Source organism: Eucyclogobius newberryi, unplaced genomic scaffold (assembly GCF_026437365.1).
Source record: "Eucyclogobius newberryi isolate DKJ021-1_F unplaced genomic scaffold, fEucNew1.0.hap1 SCAF_9, whole genome shotgun sequence".
In the NCBI taxonomy this organism is placed as follows: Eukaryota; Metazoa; Chordata; class Actinopteri; order Gobiiformes; family Gobiidae; genus Eucyclogobius; species Eucyclogobius newberryi.
Genome location: NW_027316532.1, coordinates 25327037 through 25351606, shown reverse-complemented (window position 1 = coordinate 25351606; position 24570 = coordinate 25327037). Strand labels below are relative to the sequence as shown.

General features: G+C 38.7%; 1 protein-coding gene across 1 annotated transcript in view; it reads right to left on the bottom strand.

Annotated features, from left to right (window-relative positions):
* The window catches only part of wdr18 (WD repeat domain 18), a 39147-nt gene that overhangs the window by 7257 nt on the left and 7320 nt on the right, over positions 1-24570 (bottom strand). Inside the window, exons 5-7 of the mRNA XM_072438815.1 lie at positions 16830-16973; positions 12702-12766; positions 10844-10968 (exon numbers count right to left, since the gene is read on the bottom strand). Of these exons, the coding sequence (XP_072294916.1) occupies positions 10844-10968; positions 12702-12766; positions 16830-16973 (334 nt within the window). The remainder of the gene's footprint in view (positions 1-10843; positions 10969-12701; positions 12767-16829; positions 16974-24570) is intronic.

The window sequence follows — 24570 nt, the reverse complement described above, 5'->3', positions numbered from 1 at the left end:
TATTCAGACTTGTCAGATCCACTGGCCCACAGATCGCAGCTGCTTCAGGAGAATATTGCCGTTGCGTCCTTGGGCAAGACACTTCACCCACCTCACCCTGCGGTCTGTGGTTCATTGATGTAAAGCTCAGATTGCCTTGATGGTACAAAAGTGCTAATAAATGTGACCATCTACCATTTGAAGCAGTGCATGTCACCATGTGCACTGATGATGTATGGAAAGACAAAGAACACTTTGCAAGTCTATTTTCTACTAGTTTATAGCCCAATATAATTTGAAGATAATGGTTAGTTACCTAGTACTTCAATATATACTCAATAACCATCAATATGTAACTTGGTCAAATATTCAAAGGCTGGTCTAATTGTTCTATTGAACAAAGTTGATGAGTATCATAAAATGTCAGCTACCATTGAATGGACGTTTAAAGTGTGTTACATATTGTACTCAGATACATACATTTTTGTACTGTTCTTTTTAAGGTTAAGTGACTATAAATATTGAATTCTCAAAATGGTAAAAGTAAATGGTAAAGGGACGTTTACGTAAATCAGTGACATTTTTAATTATGTACTTCCAAAAATGTGAAATATTTGATTAGCCGTTTAAGTACAAGCGCCTCTTCATCCACTATCTGCTGGTGCTAACCAGGGTTACTCCAACATCTGCTGGTGCTAACCAGGGTTACTCCAACATGACTCCTGATGCTTCTTATTTATATTCACACAAAAATCTCAGCTGACAGCCAACACAAAGCTGCTGTGTGAAAATGTGCAGCAGAGCCACACTCTCCAAATTGAATTTAAGGGGCTTGTCTTGGGAAAACCTCTTAAGTTGTCAGTGGAGAAATAATTTGTTTCACTGGGAGATTAATTTAAGGCAGAGATGTTAAGTTTCTACTTGAGAAAAAGCCAGCTCATTATCACTTCATCAATATGTTCTGATCAACGCTCAATATCTGACTCTGATCCAACAGTTACAAAGTCAGACTAGATGGTCCACACTCTTGTTTCCTTTGATTTGGATTTCAATGCATGGCTGTAGTCCTTTGGCTTTCATACCTCGAATCAACAGTTTGGTTTCATGGTTATCAACACAATAAATCATCAATATGAGCAATATTTATGAGAACATTTACAACATTGACAAGTTACAGCCTCATTGTAAGTTGAAATGTATATGCCGAAGTCTAAAGGCTGGGTAATACATTTCCCAATTACACAATGAATATTTTGTCTTTGTGGTAATTATAATTGTCATGTGCAAGATTGTGCTGATAAGATGACATTAACGGTCTATTCTTGGCAGGGCTTTAATTACCACAACAAGCGCCATGAAAACTAAACTTGAAGTGGAAACAGCTGTCACTCAACATTTGCAGCTAAAGACTTACAACAATCTTTAAAGTAAAACTGAGCATAGACAGTCACCGTCATTTGTGTCGAAATATTACTCAAATGGCACAAACAGCCCGGTGGGTTTTCCGATGATCACAGCAATAACCAATACTTTTCTGCAGCAACCTAAGACCTGCTGCTTTAATCTACCAGCCTGCACTTCAATCTCTTTGTAAAAAAGCATTCCTATTCTTTGACCAAAAAACAAATCCTGATCCGCGCAGCTTATCAGAGTGAACACACAAAGACAGGGCGAAGAGGAGAACGCCGCTTTCAATCAGTAAATCAGCAGCCGAGGAGCGCGCTGACGAGGTGACGCTCTGCCAGGCTCATTTCACGCCGACATCAGCCAAAAGCTCAAAAGAGGAGAACCTGATGTGTGGGAGGAGATTTACTGCAACCTTCAGCCCAACACTCCCGTTTAACTCTGCGTGTATTTACTTTTACTTTAACGCCGGGGTGATTCCTGCCTCCAGCGCCCGATCGGCCCGCTGTCACTCACTTCCTGTCTGGGGACCTTCCAAATTAAAGTCCTACAGATTACCTCTAGAATCAATTACCAAGTCTGTGTCTGTGACAATCCACACGGGACCGGAAAGTGTTTTCTGTGATAACCGTGTCGCACTTTTTAATCAAATCGCGGACAAACATTGGATAACTAAAAGGCAAATCGGTAAATTTGTCATTAACAAGGCACCATGTGGGACAATAAAGGAATATCTTATCTTATCTTATGGGGTTCACCAGTGTTAAATAATTTTGTCTATGTCCACAAAGCTCCAAGACGATATGTCACCATCAGACGATGGTTAGTTTTTTGGGTCTCATGATTATTGTGTGTACACTTTATTTGCACTGGTACATCTTTTTCTCTCGCCGTGTGTACAAACGGATTTAAGCAATATAGCGCAACTAAAAAAAAATGACAGGCCTAACTCCAAGGTCATTTCTAAAACGCAAAAACCGTTGCTGAAATGCTAAGCGACACTCAATATAATAGATTAGCTTTGCGGGCTTGAATCAAACAGAACCCGATTACGAACCATGCAGAAGGAAAACGTGACCGGCTTTGCCTCAGCCGGGAAAAGGAGACGGAAGTAAACATGATGAGCAGATTATTGGGAGTTGGGACTATGGCGGAAAGCTGTTGGGATCCCATCACTGCCAATGTCCACTGTGCCCTCTGTCACAAAGAGGGCAGCGTGTTTGGGCAGCCTCGAGTGTTCTTGTAAAGGGGATCGACACCACCTGCTGCTAATCTCTGGAGAGCGGCGCTTAAAATTCACAAAGCCGTACAGTGCTTTTCTTCGAGAGCCGCTAAGATTTCTCCGACTCATGTAAATGTGGCTCAAATCAGTGCGGATACAGATTGCCGTCTTTTAAGCAGGGCCCCGTTTGAAGAACCTTTCAAATCATTAATCCCGGACGACAGTAAACTATAGATACTACCCGCGCGTACCATTAAGGGGCAGAATTGTGTGCACTACTGTTCAACTAGATTAAGACTTTCCCACAGCAGTTTTCTTCAACGCACGAGGACATAAAGCTGAAAACAGGATATCTTCCACAGTCTAATAGCATTTCTGTCATTTATGGGGCTATTACAGAAGAACTATTTGGGGATTTGTAATCAGATTTGTTGGTGTGCATTATCGTGCAGTGTGGAGGATTACAAACGACTGACTGGTCCAAACAATAGCACTGGGCTATATTTAGAACAGAAGACTCACATATATATGACCATTTTTGGCACTGGAATCTTGAGATATAGGGATATTTTCTTATGATTTATTATGTAATCAACACAAAATTGCCAACCCTATCAATAAAACTATATCCTCTCTATATTCCAGTAGATTTCTGGCTTCCTTGCATGAAGTTAAATATTAAAACTGGCCCGCAGCATAATTTTCAATTGGACCCAATTGCTCCAGGTAGTGCTTTTTATCTCAAAGTATAAGGCAGAGATAATAAACTATATTAAGGAGAGCTAAAACTTGACTTGGAGGTTAAAATGAAAATCAGTGTTAGTGGCACCATACGGTACAAAATGTTTTGAGTTCCTGGCAAAATGTGAATGTCATGGGCAAGGAACCTTTGCCAAGACACAGAGCAGCTATAACAATTTTCTCTGAAGTACTTCTGTCTTCAACATTATAAATTGAAAGCGCAATTTGAAAAGGACTTAGAAATTTCTAACAGCTGCAATTTTGCGGCGCACGTCTTCTGAAAAAGCAAACAAATATCCTGTCTCCGTGGGGTTTAATAACACTAACATGTTCTGAGTGCATTGAGTTTGACCATTTATATTTTATTCTGGACGGACAACCTCATTGGGCATTCTGAACAAAAACTTTTCTCACCTCGGAGTAATCAACTTTAGTGCTTCACGTGCTGATTTTACAAACGTCTGCAATGATTTCAGACTGCTGTGTCATTACTTTAGCTTTTGTTTGTTTTTTCGTTCATTTTTCATACAGGCAGGCCATTGCATTTCTCTCACTGGCTAACCTACCTGTCAATCACGCCTATTGGTAAGATAATCAATGATATAATAGTGATAATATCAAAAAGATAAGATTACACACATCTTTTTATAGTATAGCAAAAAACATGTTGGCTATTGTGGGCAATAAACATTTTCATACATTTTGCATTTCCCCAAACAAATCAAACCAAACTGAATGTGATTTATTCATATTAGACTGTTGTTCTTGCATAAATGTCGGTGTAATCCCTCATTCGTCGAGTCCAGATGACTACAACTGAAGCTTTTTCTACTATTTCTTGCATAAATAATGAACGTTGCACTCCGTTTGACATTGAACTGTTAATTGCGAGTTGTTTATTGATCCCATGGCAATAGCTGTACCACACTGTCAACTAAACTTCCTGGGGTCCATATTTTAGCTAACACACTGCCTAAAGCCACAGTAATGACACTCCATCAATATACTTTGATTTCAGAATACTTAAGACGTTTTAATGGCGCCATAATTGCTTTTACTGCGTGACGAAACCTGACAGGTGTGTTCACAGGTGGTTAATGTTCCCCTAAAAGCAGATTTCGGAGCAGCAGTGGCGGCCCGAGTGATGCGCCCTTAAAAAAGTGCTCATTAAAATATTAGCGCAGTAGATTAGACATTCAGCAGAGTTTCTTGGAGCACTTTGGGGTCATGCTGACTCCTCCTGACTATAGGCGGATGTCCTGCCCGTCAGCCGTTCCGTCCTTAACCAAAATCTCTGACCTGCCAAACGCCCCGCTCATTAACAGTCACTCGGGGGGCCGGGAAGCGAACGTGGAACGACAAACCGACGAGGGGGACAAGGACACGCCCCTGCATTAACATCACTACGGGTGAATGGACCGCTGCTCAAGTCGCTATGACGACAGAGGATGAATAATTCAAAGCGACAGGGCTGAGATGCTGAGCGAAGGGAACGATTAACCCCACCAGTCAGATCATTGTCGTGCTGTGATGTCCCAAACTGACAGCGCCCTTCATGTCTGATCGATAATGAGACGCATCAGATGTGCCCGAGCCGGTACAAAACGTTTCAATACGTTTAGAATCGAACCTATAAAGTCCCTGCGATGGAAGTTGACAAATAAAAAGGCAAATTATAACTGAATATAATGAACTAATGAATTATTTACATTTAGTCACTTTATGAGTTTGGTGACTTTGAAAATTTTGGCCAAGAATCCTCTCCTCTTTATTCAATTAAGCGCCTGGCAAGCCCGAGACAAGTTTACAACTACAGAACTCTGGAAAAAAATATCACGACTTGTCAACTTTGGACGACACAATGTAAACTGCCATTTGGACACATAAACACACTATTGACGGTGAATCATTAAAACCATTATGGTTTTTAGGATTGGGTGACTGCTTTCACAAAAAGTAGAAGTGAGCAATTAATCAAAGTATTTATAACATTGTGAATGTTGTTTGGAAGATATGCATACTTTGAATACTGGGTATGTTGTTAATAAAAATAAAATAAAGTAATGTTGTAATCGTTTAAATAAAGGATATAAAGTGATAATGTTGAACTTTTACAGCAAGTTCACATTTTATCAATACATAAGTCGCAAATAATTAAAAAGCACTTTTCTTCTGGTTCTATCTTCTGGTTATTGTTCTGATGAAACCTCAAGAGATTGCTATATTTTGTCAATATCACCCACCCCTAATGCAATGTTTGATTAGTCGATAATTATGATAATTCAGGCCCCGATATAATAAAAAAAAACTAGGAAATAATTGTGAGAATTTTAGAAGAAAATTTTGGTCAAATTTTTGGTCATTTCAAGTGAAATTTTAGTAATTTCAAGTCAATCAAGTCAAAAAAAAAAATTGTTTTAGACAAGGGGTTCCCAAAAATCCGTCTGAGATCCCCAAAATAGCCATGCAACCGGCCCAGGACCCGACAGCAAAATGTAATTTTAAATGTTTCAATGTTGTTTGGTGTCAATGCTTTAACTGCGATGTTTATACTCGTAATATTAAAATTGGGCATAGTGACATTCAGTTTGACATTGAGATGCACTTTTATTCCGCCAGTAACCATCAGCCAACAGAAATGGAATTCTTCTCAAATAGATATTCACTTCTGCAACATACGTCACTAGCTAACAGGAACCTTGATGAGGAGTTAATCCATTCTACTCACTTCAGTGGTCAGGATGTTACGCTTGATCAGTGCATTGTTTTACTGAACCACATTCATCAAAAGCCTTATGTCAAGTTGTCTAATTTGCAAAAACTCACAGTCAAGCTTTTAAAAGAAGATTTAAATCAAACACAACCACTCAGGCATTGAACATTATACTGTCACAGCTGCCAAGACTGAGATTCTTTAAATATATTGAAAGTCGACAGAGATGCAGTGCAACTAATAAGCCCCGAGACAATCAATCATACTTTTCAAGAACTGCCATATTTAGATAATGAAAGTATAGTTCATATCCATCAACGTATAGACCAGGTATGATCATAAACGGAGTAGATTTCTTGTGTGTTGTAATAGAAGCTGGCTAATTATCTCCCACTCAATTACAAATATTGATTGGGTGCTTGGCAGAAGCTGGAAGAATTACACTAATGGTCCAAAAGTGGTCCAAGGGCCATACATCAGAGTGTTAGAGAGACGTGCTGCCAAGCCACTGCAGAAGGAGAAGCTATAGGAGATAAGACCAAGATGTGTACATGTGGTCTAAAAGGGGCCAGGCACATGGACTGCACCACATTATCACAAAAAGAGCGAGAGCGAGTCGACAATCAATTAAAGTACTCGCCAAAAATACTGCAAACTAGAAAGTGAAGTGCTCCGGTCTTTAAAATATACAGTAGTACGGTTACGTGATAAAATGTCTTCTGCATTTGATGGTTTAAAGTCTCATCAATATGACAGAACTTAAGATGAGAGAACCTTTATTTGTCACATGATGGTGTTCAGTATTAACTGAGGAGTTTTGCCATAAAATGAAAAACACACAGCAAGTGCTAAAATAGTTGTCAGTGTGAGTAATGGGTGACTATTCTATCGGTTTGAATTAAAATGCTCACACACACACACACACACACACACACACACACACACACACACACACACACACACACACACACACACACACACACACACACACACACACACACACACACACACACACACACACACACACACACACACACACACACACACACACACACACACACACACACACACACACACACACACACACACACACACACACACACACACACACACACACACACACACACACACACACACACACACACACACACACACACACACACACACACACACACACACACACACACACACACACACACACACACACACACACACACACACACACACACACACACACACACACACACACACACACACACACACACACACACACACACACACACACACACACACACACACACACACACACACACACACACACACACTTTTTAAAATGAAAAAAGGGCTGCATTGATTCATACCTTTCTACTTTGGCGTAGTTTAACTAATATTTGTTCTTTGTTTTAATGCAATGATATTGTGTTACATCCATATTGCAGCACTTAACAGCCATTTTGCAATAATCTTTACTATAGAGCTCGGGATTGTGACACGCATCATAGAATTTTCAGTCTGCCTAATGTTAAACCAATGGAGATTTTAAGAGGCTAATTACTAAACTCGGCGTTCATTAAAACATGTTCAAACACTGTAGCTCAGCCGTGTAACAGGATGTTCCACTGCTTTGTTGTTTACTTTTTACATTGTGTTGGCTAATTTATCTCAATGCATGTTCATAAAGAGCATTATTAAGTCCCCACAAGCAACCTCTCCAACAAAAAGTCATGTGTAAGTCATTCGTAACATTTAGATTACCAAGTTATCTTTCAAAATAAACCCTTGATGAATACGCTGGGAGGATGAACTCATTTCTGGAGGTTTATCTTCACTTAGCAGCGCTTCTGCATGGACGATAAGAGCCTTTGTAAAAAATGACACGTTGCCTTCAGGTGTCCTTGTTGGCGGTCCTGTTGCCTTCAGGTGCCATCAAGTTTAAATGCGGCGTTGTGCCTTCGGGCAGTCAGTCAGTCAGTCTGCGGTAATGATTTCAGAGATGGAGAGGTTGTTTAGGCGGTGTTGGAGCTGGTTGTAGAGTGGAGAGGTCTCACTCTGGCGCCTGCAGCAGAACGACGCTGTTGACAGGCTGCTGATACTTTATAATGGTCTGGGAGATTTGATGCATCGAAAAAGTAGGCAGCCTCGAGGAGACAGAAGGACCCTGTTGCAGATTTCTGAGTGGAACCGATTCATATCTTTTTACATTTCCACCTCGCAGTACCTCTGTGCTGAACTCCGTCTGAACTTGTGAGTTGAAATCAGTTTATGCCTCATCTGTGGAAGACCAAGTCCCCACATCCTGCTGTTGTTAAGGGCTTTGAAATCTGCAGTGGAAGACTCATTGATTGCATTTAGTTTAAAGTGGTCCCTCAGAATTGGGCTTTGCCTCTCCAAGAAGCTGTGATACTTGTTTAATTACATTTCCCTAAAGCACATGGTTAAATTAATTGTGTGGGCCGCGTGTAGAAACATCCACACAAGAATTTCTGATGCCCAATCCCACTGAAGCCTTGTTCTTGTGAAACAGTGTGGAACGCCATTGGCGTACAAGACAATTAAGGAAGCTTCACAAGTTGTTGCCAAACAAGTTTAATCATTAGCAACATCCAATTGATTATATAGCTCGCTCGCTACCTTTTTCATCCATTCTCTGAGGCAGTGTTTCTCAAACTCCATTTTGTAGTGACCTATTTAGAAAAGCTAAATAACCCATGACTCTGCTTCAATCAGTCTAATTTTGCTTGTGTTTTAACAGCAATTCACCACACGATTTTATGCCATTTCTGGCACAACAGATGGTATAATAAAAAGCCTGTTTTTCACTAAAAGAACATTGGTATTCCTTAAAAAAAATAACTGTTTCCCAGAAATTATAATGGTGTGATTAAATTTGTGGTTATGCAAATGTGACCCTTGATTCATCCTCAAATGTAAAAACGTAAACAGCCAATGTCACATTCATCATGGGAAGGAAGAAAGGAAGGTGTTTTCAGACTCAATCTAAATCCATGTTGAGTGTAAGTGGGGCTAAGACTTTTAGCACACATTTGGGAATTCTAAAGTTTCAGTAAGTGGCACATGAATCCTCTGTGGGCAATTAAAATTGACTGATTGGCGTTGAAAACTAACAAAAGACTGAACATGAACAAAGTAGAGGGAGATACTACAGAGTCTGGTAAAACTATATTTGTATACTTTTAATATTTACTAGATGATAATTTCATATTGCATACTTAATGATCTTATTCGTTTACTGTTAAAATATTTAAAAAAAATTGTTTTAATTATTAAGCGCCGTGGATCTTTTATGATATGAATTTGTACTTTCGTGGAGTGCGACGGATGATAGTGTAGATTAATCGTCTGAAGCTGTTCCACCGTCACTGATTTCGAGGGCCTTTTCTCTGCCCAGTCGTTCTCATTCAACACTCGCAGTGGCAGAAAAAATGTCTGTAAATGTCTAGTGGGCGGGGACTGACCACCACTCCTCAGGCCAGCCAAAGGAGGGATTATCATCTCCTGACAGTCCGTTTGAAGTGTGCGATCGCCTTCAGAGCGAGCCCAGCACAGAGAGGATTTGGTTAATTACAAAGTGCCACTCATGATCACCGCGGGGCGTTTCTTATGCGTGTTCTTGTCAGCCGCTGCAGAATCACTTATTATGAATGAGACAGAGAAAAGGGCTCCATCAGGGTCAGCGCCATGAGGATTAATAAAGCAGCGACTGCAAAAAAGGCGGGAGTAGAACGTCACCTTTACCTCTGCAGAAACGGGGGCCAAGAAAAAACAAGTCTGCTTAGTCAGATGTCCAAAAATAGAGGCAATATTACAGAGTATAGAGGCGGAAACATAAATGAGTAAGACGCTACAGCTGCTCGGAGAGAAATGAATGGACTTAATGTAGTCCATTGTTTATTGATTGACTTTTACTTGAGGAGTCGGAACACATCAGGGGGAGCGTGATGGCAGGCATTTTAAACACTTACGTGACCAATCACAGCAGAGATGACTTTGAAGATAACTTTAGGACATCCAAGGCAGTAAAACACCGATATACTTCCCAAGAACTGCCACTTGACCGACTATTGTATTGTATGACCCGTTATTGTTGAAATATTGAGAATAACACACGATTCATTACTTAAAATACGTTAAAGTTTTTGATATTGATGTAAAAAAGTGTCACCGCCCGGCAGCTGCTTCTGTATGGTTCCTATCTGTTAAAATGCATCAGGGATTTTCTTTTTTCTCAATTAGCTGCTTTTACACTACACTGCATGTTCTAACGGGCATTTACCGAAAAAATAAGAAATAAAACCAGCTACAGGCATTTAAAGTAACAGTGCTTTCTGGGGATAAAACCATGCTTTTGTCATGGAGATAGATAGCGGAAGCAACAGTTTGAGTCAGGTTTGTGGACAACACAGAGGGTTTTCTGTTGAATGGTTAATTTTACACTCATATTGTTCCTTTGTGCTAACCTTTGAATGGCTTTATAGTAAAGGATCAAAAAGGTTGGAGCTTCCTTTAAAGGAACTGAGGGATTCTACTATAATCAACCTGGTAGATTGTATTTTGAGAAGCTTGAGGGCTTTTATAGTGAAAGCGCGAGTGGGAGTTCTTTGTGCGCTTGAAAGGCAAAGGCATTTCATTCTTCAAGATGGAATACAATACAGCCAATAAGCTGGGTTTACTACGGTCAACATATCGGTACTTTGATCAAATGGATTTCTAGGGCGGTGCTCATCGGGTCGTTGAAGTAGTGTGAAGGAGTGGGCGTAGTGTACCTTTGTGGGTGAGGCAGCGGATGCTCTGTTTGCTTTGAATATCCCAAAGTCGAGCCGTTTCATCATGGGACCCTGACAGGAGGAGTGTCCCATCCATCGACACCGAGAGGCAAGTCACCAGATTCCTGAATTGCCAGAAACATTAAAAGCTTGGTCAAGAAATTGCTTGGGCCAAATAAAGTTCAATACCACTGTTTTCCATTGCAAGAATAAAAGCTACTGGGTTCCACCAGACGATAGTGACGATGTGTAATAAAACGATTATATATAATGCATACAGGCAGCTTTTGCAATACATATCATCATCATACCCTCTAGTCTCAATGATAGGGGTGGGCAAGGTTGACAAAAAATGTATCTCAATTTATTTTGCATGATCTCAACACAAGATTCTGAGGATTATCAGGAATGTGCTAGAACGTGCCTGAAAATGTAGTTTCGAACCATATGTTTTACCCCAAAAAACCCTGCAGAAAGAAATAATTATTAAATCAATAATTCTCTCACAAAAAAAGAAGAATTTTAAATGTAACCACATAGTGATCACCAGTGGTGCAGCTGTTTAAGGTGTTGCACTTATGCGGTTTATGCCAGCTTGGCGTTGTGGGGTTGCTTCCCGGCTCAGCTACCAAATGTCTTTAACCCATCTCTCCCCATTTCACGCTATAACTGTACTGGCTTTGAAAATAATAAATGTACCTTAGAGCATAGCAATTTTGGTATAATATTGATGGTAACCTTCATTTAGGATGGCATTCAAAAGCTTAGTATTTATCTTTCTTTGGACCTTGTACCCAAAGTTATTGGTCGCCTGGAGAACCCATCACAGTACTTTGGCTGTCAAAAAGTTTTCCTCATCCATCCTTTAGCCCCCACTCCAATTCATGGAAAAAAAAAAAATCTTATTTCCCATTTCAGAGGGAAAAAGAGAGATGGTTTTGCGGTACGAGTCTCGTCCGAAGATCTTCTACACAAGCTCTACTGTAAATTTACTTGAGACACGTTCAAGGATTGTGTAAATAACAGACAAATTTCAGGAAATCTCTACATTTTCTTTTCTTTTCTTTTTGGCCAATTGGCTTTATTAGACGGGAACGAAAGCGTGAAATGGGGGATGAGAGAGAAGGGAGTACATGCAGTAAATTGTCGGCTACAAAAAAATGTATGTGATGTTCATTAAAGTAACACTCTACTTTCTGGATACCAATATATAAAAGTTTGCAAATTATGCAAATAGACGTAAAAGTCAGATTACAAACACAATATGTTTGAATAAAGGTTGCACATATTAAACAACTGGCTCTGGGGAGGAACACTTTTTAATTTATCGGCCTTTTTAATTATCGAGATGTGGGAGATGTGGAAAAAACAATATTAGAGAAGATATGCATATGTTTGGATATAGAGTATTTCGTTTGTTCATCATTAAAAAAGACGGAATTAAAAACAAGGCAAACTTGCAGAATATCTTAAAAAAAAGAAAACAAAAAGTGATATTTCTGCAGGTTTATGTTCAATTTTCCAGTTCATTCACTTGAAGACATTTACAGTAACATTTTAGAACACTTCTGATGGATGGCCATATTCAATTCAAACCTATCCATTTTGTAAAACTTAAAACCACAGCAGCAGTCGCTTCACAGAACTTCATAGAATTGTTGATTTTACAAACAGAAAATTAGAAACAGAAGATTAACAGATTATCATTTTCTGAATATCAACATGAGGGCAATCGCCTCAAAAATTCTAAGATATAAAATGTTGTCAATATCACTCTCATAACTAAAACATAATCATGGGTATTACATGAATTATTATGTAACAAACACATCTTTTCATATTTTGCTGTAATTCTCACCTGTGTCCCTTAAACACCTGGTTGCCGCCGTCCCCGCTCTGGAACTGTTTGTCCCGAGTGATGCTCTGAAACACACACATGTACACAGTTTCGCTTCATTAGTCTGCAGCTCCACAATCTCCAGCCCCAGCGTGCATCGGCCTCCTCTCCTGCTCTGGCCTGCTGCCGGCTGTAAATGCTTCGATCGATTCCCTTAATTGCATCAATTACAGATTTGGTTACATCAGCAGGTCTGCCGGCGAGAACGAGCCTAGAACCACCAAAGAGCTCGTGTTTCCTGACCGACACAATGTTATTCACTGTAGATTTACCGCTGGGAACGGATTCAGTTTTCAGAATGAATATGCAGAGTGGTGAGCATATGTGGGGGTTGTGATGAATAAACTGTAGACCTATTTCAGTTTTACTTTTACATATTTGATAATTGCTCCCTTCGTAGGGCTGCAACTAATGACTATTTTAGTAGTTATCTAGTCAGCACTTTTACCGTTAATCATCTAGTCAAACAATGAAATGGGCCTCCAATTACAAAAGCCATAACCAAATTATATGAGCTATTATTTGGTAAAACAGTAACTTAAATAAACTCTGAAACTAATAGAGGCTTAAGAAAACTTTGACAAAAATGAGTTTACTCCTTGAACAAGTTAGTGCTAGATTTAATACAAATCCAACAAAATCGTCTTCATTGAAATGTAACCTTTCCTACTTGAACTTTTCTCCCCCTGTGGCTCTGTTTCAGTATTCATTTGAGTCCTGTGCGAGTCCTGATTTAAATCCTTTGGCGTCGCAGATCCAGCCGCATATTGATGGAATCTGGAATATTTGAAGGTTGTTATTTTTTTGACCACTGTCTTTGTAATAAAATGTCTTTGTATGGAGTTTAGAGTATGTTTTGTTTAGATACCGGTTACAATTACCAAAAAAATACAACTACAAATAGTGGATTCATTGTTGCAGCCCCATTCCTTGTTTCCACATTTATTGTAATCACTTTTCAATTCAATTATGAATGTAACAGTTATATGGTTAAAAAAACAAAAAAGGTCTTTTCAAATGACACCATTATCGGAGACTTGTACAATATCTGATTGAATATGACCAAATGCATCAGTATTGTCTTGTTGCAGAAAAATGCTTGAAAAACTGAAGATAGTATATACAGTATAATAGTTCATGAATAAGGATCTTTCTTTTCAGACTCAGAGCAGCAAACATGAAAACATTATGTAGCATGTTTATTATTATTTTGGTTAGGAATATGACTCGAGACACAAGGCAGTTTTAAAGTAGTCATTCAACAGATGCTTCTCCACACTTTATCATCGTTAAAATGGTACACAACACTGTGGTAACACATGTTTTGTATGTGTCATGATGATACTTACAGTACTTTTTCCAATTGTACTTTCACCAACTACTACAACTCTAATTTTAGAAATATTTTGGGAATTTGTTTCCAGCTCTTGATCTTACAAACTGTTGCCACATTGATAGTGATGAACTCGGGATAATGAATATGCAAGGCGGGAAGTGTAAATATCAAAATGAAACCCTCTGCAGCTTGTGCTTTGACCCAAACACAATGACTGGTGATTTATCCCTTCGAAACATCAAACGCTGCGTGCATCACTGTAAACAGCTGAGGGTGAAGATAGCAGGAGGGTTTTTAAATTCAACACTACAGTGCAGTTAAATGTTTTCTGTCAATCAGGTTGGTGACAGCAGCAGTGTAATGATGCAGTGACTCGTGGCGACCTCTGGCTTGTTGTTGCCGTTCGACTGTTCATTGATAAACTTGTCACAGCCACAGAGCTCCTGGAAGCTGTGGTATCAACTCTGCTTCATTACACTGTGAATCGGGTTCAAGCGGGTGAATGAATAACACACTCTTCAGTTATATAAGGCTTGAACTAAGGTGAGACCTTAAGAGAGTGGATAATCTGACAGCGATGGAGAAAAACAGCTTCAGGAGGAACAGACGGATGAATGGGAATATTTTTATTTGTCAGAATGATTACGGGGTTGGAACCTTGCGTGAAGGCCGGAGATGTTTTTGGTTGCTTTTAGACATACATCTCAAATGTCCAGGGTTTTTATGATATTGTGAGACCTACAAAGTTGTTGCCTGCAATAATAAACATTTCATTACGATAGGATAACATTTATTTGCCCCACAATGGGGAAATTCCAGTGTTGCAACACAGATTAGGCACAGACTATACATGATCTACAAAATGCAAAAAAGCGTAAAAACTAGCTGCATCTAGCACTAAGGGGAACTTCCACTTTCAAACATAAAATATCAAAGCTTTGAAGTAAAGATACTTCTAGTGAACAACAACCGAACGTTTTCTGCAATACTTCAGGCCCAAGGTTGCTGTAATTTAATATCAGAAAAACATCCTTGCAGATCCAATATTCCCTGTTATTAAGAGCGCAAATGCTTAACAAGCAGCCTGATAAGTGCCTTAATATTAATCAATATAATGACCTTACATTTTAGAAAAAGGCATGGCTACACAGTATAAAACAGGGTCATTCCAAAATCGTAGGATTAATGTTCAACTCTAAGACCATTTCCAAAATTCAGGTTGTGCATTGCAGTCAAATAATACACAATATCTGTAAAGCAATTGCTTTCAAGCTGTTACACCTTTAAACATAGATACTTCAGTGGTATGGTGGCAAATATAAAACTTTATGGCAACAAGCCAAATGTGATTTTTTTACATCAAATATTTCATGAACTGTCAAACAATCCAAATGGCCATTTGAGTGCAAACCCATTACTGGAGATGGCGCAGCAGGGGGCAGTGGCTGAGACAAGACAGTGGGCGGTCAAGGCCATTGTGAACATGCTGCAGGGTAAAGAAGACTGAACAGACAGGAACTTTTATCTTTTTCAACTATTACTACATCCTACTGAAGAGAAATGTCAGCCATCTTTGATTTTGGGGCTAGAGGCAGATTTAGGAGAAGAAGTACAAAGGCCTGGTTGTAAGTTAGAGCACCTTAAACTGTCATCTCCTCCTCTTCTCTCTTGCGAGCAGTTGTAAGAGTTCGGAATAAGCCCACATTTATAATGAACTCCCTCACTGTGTCGGGAAGGCTTAAAGTCTCATAATGAAATGCCAAATTCAAAGTGAGAAACACATGAATGTGACATCCTGACGCCGTCACACTCTTTACAGTGAGAAAAGAAATGACATTTACGGAGCAGGAAAAATAGATTTGGGGTGAAGGAGACCTTGAGGTGGCCGGGAATCTTTAGAATATAGATAAGAGTGCAAACCAAAAACACTAATTTATGCACACAGTGAAGGACATTTTTAAGCCAACAGTTCAGATATTTTACCCTGAATGTGATGATCAGATACACATGTATATGTGACGCAGAAGAGGGAATTTTAATGGGCTCTGGGGAGTGCACACAGATGCACAGATGCAGACGCACAAGTTAGACTCACATGCACTAGTTACAGACGCACAGGCACTAACATACACACACTCCTGTGTTGCTGTCTGTGCGTTGAGGCAGCAGCAGGAAAGGTTCATATTCATTCATGTTAGATGTTCATGTTGTGGTTCATTCATGTTGTGAATAATAGAGTCCAATGAATAATTTCCAAAGAGGAATCAGTGAAAATGTTTCAAAATATATTTTGTCATTAAAATTACACAACAAAACGAACAGTTGTATGTTGGTGGAGTCCTGTAAGCCTTTATTCTAACATAGCAAACAAGTCCAGTAGTATTTCCATGGTTCAGGTTGGGAGAGAAGAGCAGCTTTGAATATTCTGAGCCTGGAGACAGTATCGGTAGCTTTAGAGACGAGGATAAATAGAAGAGCAGTGTTTATCGAAGACGTTTGTTTAGAGGATTAGAAGAGAGCTAAGCTTCGACATGCTAATCTGCCATGAAAAAGAAATGGAGAAAGAAGAACTACGCTGCCGACTAAAGAATGGTACAGTGGAATCTTCCCTCATCCGACTAATTAGAGCCCACTGTGTTATTGTTACAGTAACAAGATCAAACTTGGTATCCTCAAATACGCAACTGATTAGTGAAATGGACAGGATTAAAACTCATCTTAAGTAATAACACCATATAATAAAAAGGGCTCACCTGGCTACATAGAGACACCTGGAAAATGTTGCCGTCACTACCGCCACAGAACAGGAAGTACTCCGATGGGTCAAGGGTCACGGACATGATCGCAACATCAAACAGGATGGACAGCAGCATCTCCCCCGAGGACAGCTCCCACACCTGGAGAAACAGCAGCACAAAACAATATTAGACAAATTGTAAAATAGCTTTGGCAGTATTGTTTGTTTACTTTAACAATGGAACAGTCAGACACTGGAACTTATTCCAGAGTTGACCGCAAAATAAATAGCTGAACAACTGGTGATTGATTTGTTACAAAAAAAATAAATTGGACCGTTCTATTGTTCCGTCTTGCGTTTGGTAATTTGTCCCATTTGTCTCTTGACATAATGAATTGATCAAAAGGACCATCTTACTTTGAGCTGACCTTGAATGAGATTGTGCCACAGATTATGTATAATTATGCCGTTGACGTTGCAATTCCTCAGACATCCAAACATGTTCTGAAGTAACAAAAGTTTCAAGATGTTTCGACGTTTTGACCTTTAAAAACAAGCTCTTTGAAACCAAGTATTGGTATTAACATAGAAAACACTTTAACTTTAAATGTTCCTTTGGTTATTGGCATGCAAAATAGGAGTATTGGGAAGTTAATACTGTCAAAAAGTACAGTACAATTAATTTGCAAGAAATCACTAAATAATGTTAGTTTTTTAATGGAGCAACCTTTCCAAAAAAAAGCAAATCGTTTTTTCCTTGTATTTACAGTAATTACTTTTTTCTTTGACAGTAAGGCTAAAAAAATATTTATATACTATAATCAACAGAGAACGCCAAGACAGTAATCTGAAGGAATCATTGTTATTCCATTATACCTAAAGAGCAGCTTCAGCTTTTCAAATATTACTGCTCTCTATAGAGGTTTTTTAAGTGCAAGTGGTAAAAATCTGGAGACAAAATATGATACAAATTTAATGCCAAGTGACCTTTGACCTGTGTTCAATTGAATAGAGCCAACACTGCGGAGGGAGGTTTCTGAGGCAGACTCACTTAAAAAAAGAGAATAATTTAAAAAGGGACGCTGCAGAGCCTTTTGCATAGTGTCTGGACCAAACAGGAGCCCACCTTACATTGATTTATGTCCGAGGGGTTTTACCAAATTAAAAACTGATCTGAGGACAGGCTGCTCTCATTTCTGATCAATGACACCCTGGACAGCCTGGGTGATGGTTTAAAAGGGACTACTGCTTAAGAATAACAAGTAATATTGGTCTATTGCCAAGTAGGGCTGTACAATTTGGGTAACATATCAAATTGTGATTTTTTGCGATAATAGGATTCTGCTCAATTTTGATGGTGATAAATCTTGCATCACTATTGCTTCTCGAACTGTAAGGTACAACTCGGGCTGCTCGCATACATTTATCACAAAATACACACACATGTAAAGCTCTCCCTGAATCTTAAAGTGGTTGCATTCGACGTTATGCTTGTATACGAGTGAAAATTATTCCCCCATCAATTATTCCGGAAATGTAGTTCTAAAGCTGTTCATTATGCATTCACAGCATTAAAATATGTTTACATAACATTAACAATAAGATTTTTAGGAAGAAAAATGGATAGGCAAACACAAACCTGTTTCTCTGAATAAGTTTATTCAAAGCAAAATATCAACATAAACAAGTAGTCTAATTTCTAATATTAATAATAAAATATAATAATCAAGTCAGTTGCTTTGTTAATTTGCCTTTTTGAACTAAATGTAATGTGGTTGCTACAAGCTAAATCCAGCACATTTACTGATTTGCACACATTAATTAATGTTGATTGTCCTTAATTATTAGCATCTGTTTTTGCCTCCTTAAACCCCCGAGACGCAGCTCCAAAACAGAAACTACAGTAGTAAACATGTTTATTCTTTTGTAAGTACTGTTTCTGCCAGAACACGAGGCAAGTGAAATTTGCTTCGAAAGTCCAAGAGGTTTTCACCAAAGTTGATAATCCAAAGAAATAGAATTATGTTGATGTAAAAAAATTTTTTTGTTATAGTTTTTATTTTAGATATGAAAAATATCAGGGCTGATCTGAGGATTTGATTTAAAGACGACATACTGTATTATACTTTTCTATCAAGTAAGTATAACATGAGATCATCATTTTACATTTTGTCCACTGATCTAAAATGGATGAAATGAGACCACTGGCTTCTAGTTCAAAATTGTTGGACATGGTAGGATTTCAATGTTATATATGTTCAGAATTTCCTGCTAGAAATCCTAAGAAATTCAGTGAGGGCCAGAGGCGAGACAGGGGGGGGGGAGTTCCAAAATACTTTGTCTCAGACTTTTTGTGGGTGTCCCTTTCTACACACACAAAACCACTGTAATTTCAAAAAGGTGTTAGAAATATTTCTGCCCTTGTTGAGTGTCTGCGCGATGTAATGCAGACACTATATGTTCTTGTATTTCACGTATTTTTTATTATTATATTTTGCCAGTTCCAACTCCTTAAAGCTTCAACAGAATTGTCGAATTTTCAAAAGTATTAGTTTTCCTCATTTAAATGAATTTGGGCATTGAGTGTCTGCGGAATTCTTTAGAATTTTGTGAGAGAGCGAGAGAGGTAGACTTTATTCAGGGGGAGAGAGAGAGAGAAAGAGAGAGAAAGAGAGAGAAAGAGAGAGAAAGAGAAAGAGAGACTTTATTCTTTAGGCTTTATTCTTTAGAAGTTTGGGATCTCTGTCAACAACAGGTAAGATTATCTTGTGTTTTATATACATCGATGCAATATATATACTCTAATTATATTGGAGAGGGAGGGAGAGGGAGAGAGGGAGGGAGGGAGAGACGCAGACACCCCAGCAATGTAATACTCAACCATGACTTGTACAAGCACGTTTTAAGACATTTGTCAATATTATCAATCCGTTTGCAAAGAGATGACCCAGTTTCTAAATTTTCAATCTTAAATATAACCAAAAAGGCTGTCATAAATGCTCAGATTCATAAATATATTTAGTAAAATCTGTCAGAGCTTTTCACATATTCATCAGAGCACAGCAAGTTGTTTTGTATGCAAAAAGTCATGTCAAAATAGTGCTGTGTTAAGTGTATAGTGACCTGGATATGAACACGGACCTCCACATTAAGACTTTATGTATAAAAAAGGCTTTGATAAAGACGTCTCTTGCCGACCACCGTCATCCCTGCAGGGGCAGAGGACCAATCAGGCGAGAGACAGAAGAGGCGGCCTCCAATTCCACGGAGAGCCTCTGGGAGGACTTATCAGGACTAAAAAACACACATCATGTCACGTCTTCATCTGTCCCACACTGTTGCTCCCCCTTACATCCTCTACTTGGTCTTATTCGGAGATCGCAACAAAAGCCTCATGGAAAAAAGTAAAATAGATTTTTCGAAGACTACAGGCTCGTTAGCGTCTTGGTGTGTCAGTCTGACCTGAAACCTTCAACAGCTCACGCCTAGTGTCAAATTTCTGCTACCGCTCGTTCTTCAGGGTGATGTGACACTTAATAACTTTTACAAAAAACTTTGAACTTGAATTAAGACATTTGCAAGTCGACCAGGCAGATGGATCCTGCGGTAAAGCAAATTCAGAGCTGCGAGTCTGCAAAACATCTACAAATAATGGGAACGTGATTAACAATAAATAAAATATTTGTTTTGAATTGTCCCGTCCTCAAAAAGACACAAGGGCGTGGAAAATATGCCAAAGGTTGTCTGTGCTGAACTGTCTTTGAGTGTCATGAAAAGCGCTATAAGCATGTCATGTATTATTAGAGGCGGGAGATATGATATTATGCATTTTCATTTTAATATAATTCTTTTAGAGAAATGTAGAGTTAGAAAATAGAGTACCGTACATCCATTACCTCAAAAGAGAGACTAAAACGTCTAGTGTAATCTTTCAAACATTTCTGTCCTTTTGTGGTAAATTTTATGGTCCAATCACATTTTGTGCGATATGGAACCCCAACCAAGACATTCCACAGGCACATTTTACCACATTCCTTATGCATTATTGAAATATAGTCTGCATTTCGTCATGAAGATGATGCAAAAAAAAACTGGTATAAGTGTGTCAATTTCACCCACCCGTTTTTAAGAGAACTATCAGTTTTTTTTAAGAACTAGAGATCAACCTTTTGAGCTTTAGCTTTAGTTTAATATATATTATTCAATTTGTACCGTATTTCCCGGACTATAAGTCGAACCTTTTTTCATAGTTTTGGCCGGAGTGCGACTTGTACTTATATTTATATACTTAAACTCCAGAGCAACTTATGTGAAATTATTTGTTATTTTCACACTTACAACCGCACTTCATACTCCAGTGCAACTTATACATGTTTTTTCTGTTCTATTATGCATTTTTTGGCTGGTGCGACTTATACTCCGGTGCGACTTATAGTCCGGAAAATATGGGTATTCAATTTACGCATTTAATTTGTGTTCAGGCTCATTATTCTAGATGGTTTAGGTTCTAGTGTATGTTTTTAGTTCTAGCTTTTACTCATATCTATATTTTTTTTATTAATTTTCACTCTTTTATCCATTTTAGGATCTCCAGTGTTTCCTCTTTGGAGCCCTCTGCACCAGGGGCGGTTGTCGGCTGTGGCTGCCGGGGCCCCCTAGTGGAGGTTTTTTGCATCTCATCTCTCTTCTGGGCCCTGTGTCGGTGTCCTGTGGCTGTGGGTGACTCTGCTCCTGGTGCAGATGGCGCCTCTGATAGTGCTTCCTCAACTGGTTCAACTCATCTGTACTCAGCCTCATGCATTTTAGCGAGTGAGACTGTGATAATCCAATTTCAATTTATCACTTTTCGTTTGCCACTTGCCCTTTCCAAAATAAACTGCGGCATAAAGATTCCCTGCAATTGCATCCGAGATATGAATAAATGTGGGTGTAGCTGTAGAGTGCCAGTGGAGTAGTATTCAAAAAAATACAATATTGGACCGCATAATTAATTTTCAGCATCGTATCTTATTCCTATAGAAACTTTTGATGTACTACTTATAGATTACTGGTGCCTGCGCTATGTTCTGTGTGCAGTTGCTATGATGCGCTGACAGATAGCCACTGAAGGTCTCGCTGTCTGTCATGTTATAAAATCATAAATATTACAGCGCTGTGGCGTGACTGTACACAGGGGAGAAGTCTGTTCAAAGTGAGCTGGAGTCTTTACCACAAAAATACAATGTGCACAATAATATTTGCAGGAGATGGTCGGATAAATGTCGCAGATTATCTGGAGACAAGAAAAGGAAGCGGGTTTCTTTGTCTGACAAACATATCCACAAAGATAAAAACTGATTTTGAGGTCATTCTATATTTATTTGAAGAAACTTTTAATGCATTGTGTGTGGTTTTATTTACTGGATTTGTCTATAAAATTATAAATAATTGGTCAATCTCTATTCAATTTGTGATATTTGCATCATTCCTTTATTACTGGACGATATTTGCTATTTTTTGTGCATCAGATATTGGTCTCAATTCTCCAGCAGCATTTTTTTTGGCTGACTTGCTGCTTAAAGAATACACACATTACGGTAAATCTTACTTTAACATGGCATAAAAACCGTAAACGGGACCTTTCTTCCTAATAGGTTGGTAGTTTAAAAAAAGAGCTCTATGGGAGAGTTTGACGGACACACACAAACACACTTTGGAGTTGAACCGGTTCAGGACGAAGAAACAAAAAAACACTAGGAAATAACCGGCAATGGCCATGTAAAAACCCACATAGATGGTAGATCTCTAAATTTGAAATTTGGTTTAAGCAGTGTTATTAATAGAGAGTGTCTACAGAGCAGCGGCGCGCGGCCGAAACTGCATGGGTTTTTTGTGCCGCGGCTCTTGAAACTGCTGGGCTATTTGACCGAGCCGGGTTAGGGTTAAGGTTACGCTTAGGGTTCGCCATGAGGCTATATGGCCGTGCCGCGGCTCCTGAAACTGCTGGGTTATTTGATCGCACCGCGGCTCTGCAGCCACGGCCTTATTAATAAGTAAAATCCTAGATTTGAATTTGTATGGTTGAATCAAGTAAAGCTCATTTCCACAACATTGCCCATTTCTACATTATACTGTGCATCTGGAATGTATTCACAGCACTTTCCACATTTTTGCAATTTAGATTACAGGCTTATTCCAAAAATATATATAAAATTCATTATTTGGCTTAAAATTCCACACACTATACTACTATACTTTGAATTATTTGCCAATTTATTAAAAATAAAAAAAAAACAAAAAGCACATACTTTCCGGATGCACTGTATGCGCTTATTTTAACTCCAGTTTTAGCAGCAGGATATTTTTCTGTCCACTCTTGGAACCAACTCGCATTATACAGTTCTGACAACAACCATTATTATCCATGTCATTTGCAGAACACATCCAGCTGTGTCATACACACTGCTTCACCTTACAGAATACATACAGTATAAGCCGTCATATCTGTGATCGGAATGCTATAACCTACATTTCCTGGGGATGAATAAAAAAAATCTGATTTAAATATTTTCCCATAGGACAACATTTTGAGAAATATTCTGAGCATAAATTAAGTGGTACAAATTGCTCAGTTCCATACACTACATGACGAAAACATATTTTGATTGTAATTTTAGCGCTAGAGCTCAAAATGTTGTGAGACTGGCAGCTTAGATCTTAACAGCGTAGAGGGAATACAGACGTACTTTGTTAATTATCTGGAAGTGTCACTCAGTATTAACATAAAAGCTGCAGTCGCAACTTATCGCAGGTGAGTCAACAACAATATTAATAGCTGATAATGCTAGCTACAATGCGTCGCTAATTTCCCCCGTTGCTTTGTTCTGGCCCATGATGGATGTGAAATGTTGGCCTCAAGGTAATCCTCCCCGTCAGATTCATTTCATTTGAATGTCCTTCACACAGGTAAACACGCAGCTGATTCATGAGCACTCCAGGTCTGCTTAAAAGGATCCTATAATCAAACACGGATATTTACAGGCCATTCAGCATCACCGCTCCGACTCCAATAACAAGAAAATGACAAATTTAGCACACGATCAGCATGTTAAAATGTTGGCTCAGAACAAGAGAGACTTTTGTGAGCTAAGCACGGTGTGTTTGGCAGCGTGGGTCATCAAAACTCATTGAATTTAAATAATGTAGGATTAAAATCAAAAGGGGGCTGACTTGTGGGAATTAAACTTTTGTGCTAAATTTTTCAAATCGACAAAGTGTTCGCTTGGTATGTCCCAGTAGCCCTGAGGAAACGTGATATTATGAAATATTTAATGCTAAGAACCATAAATTATGTCTCTGGGGCTATGGCAGCAAGCACATTTCACCAGTTTTGAGTAGAGAGAATATGATATGAATTACCAATTACAATAGTATACTGTGTGTTCCAGTGTCTAATGATCCTTGTAATGTTTGATAATGCTAAAAAAAACAGTGAGATATATTTAAAAAGGGATATTTGTGCATTATAATTTTGATTTAATAGTCTGTAAATAAGTTGATTAAAATGAAATATATATAATCTTTTAAGTAGGGTTGTCAAAGTTAACATGTTAAATTATACGATTGATCAAAGAAAATTGGTCAGTACAGATTCATTAATTCATGTCAAACACGCTCTTTAGATGAGGCAGGGCGGCTCACCTGAGAGACAGAACAGGAGCAGCATTGATATCGCATTGCACGTATAATCCATCATTCCTCACACGGAAGAAAACAAA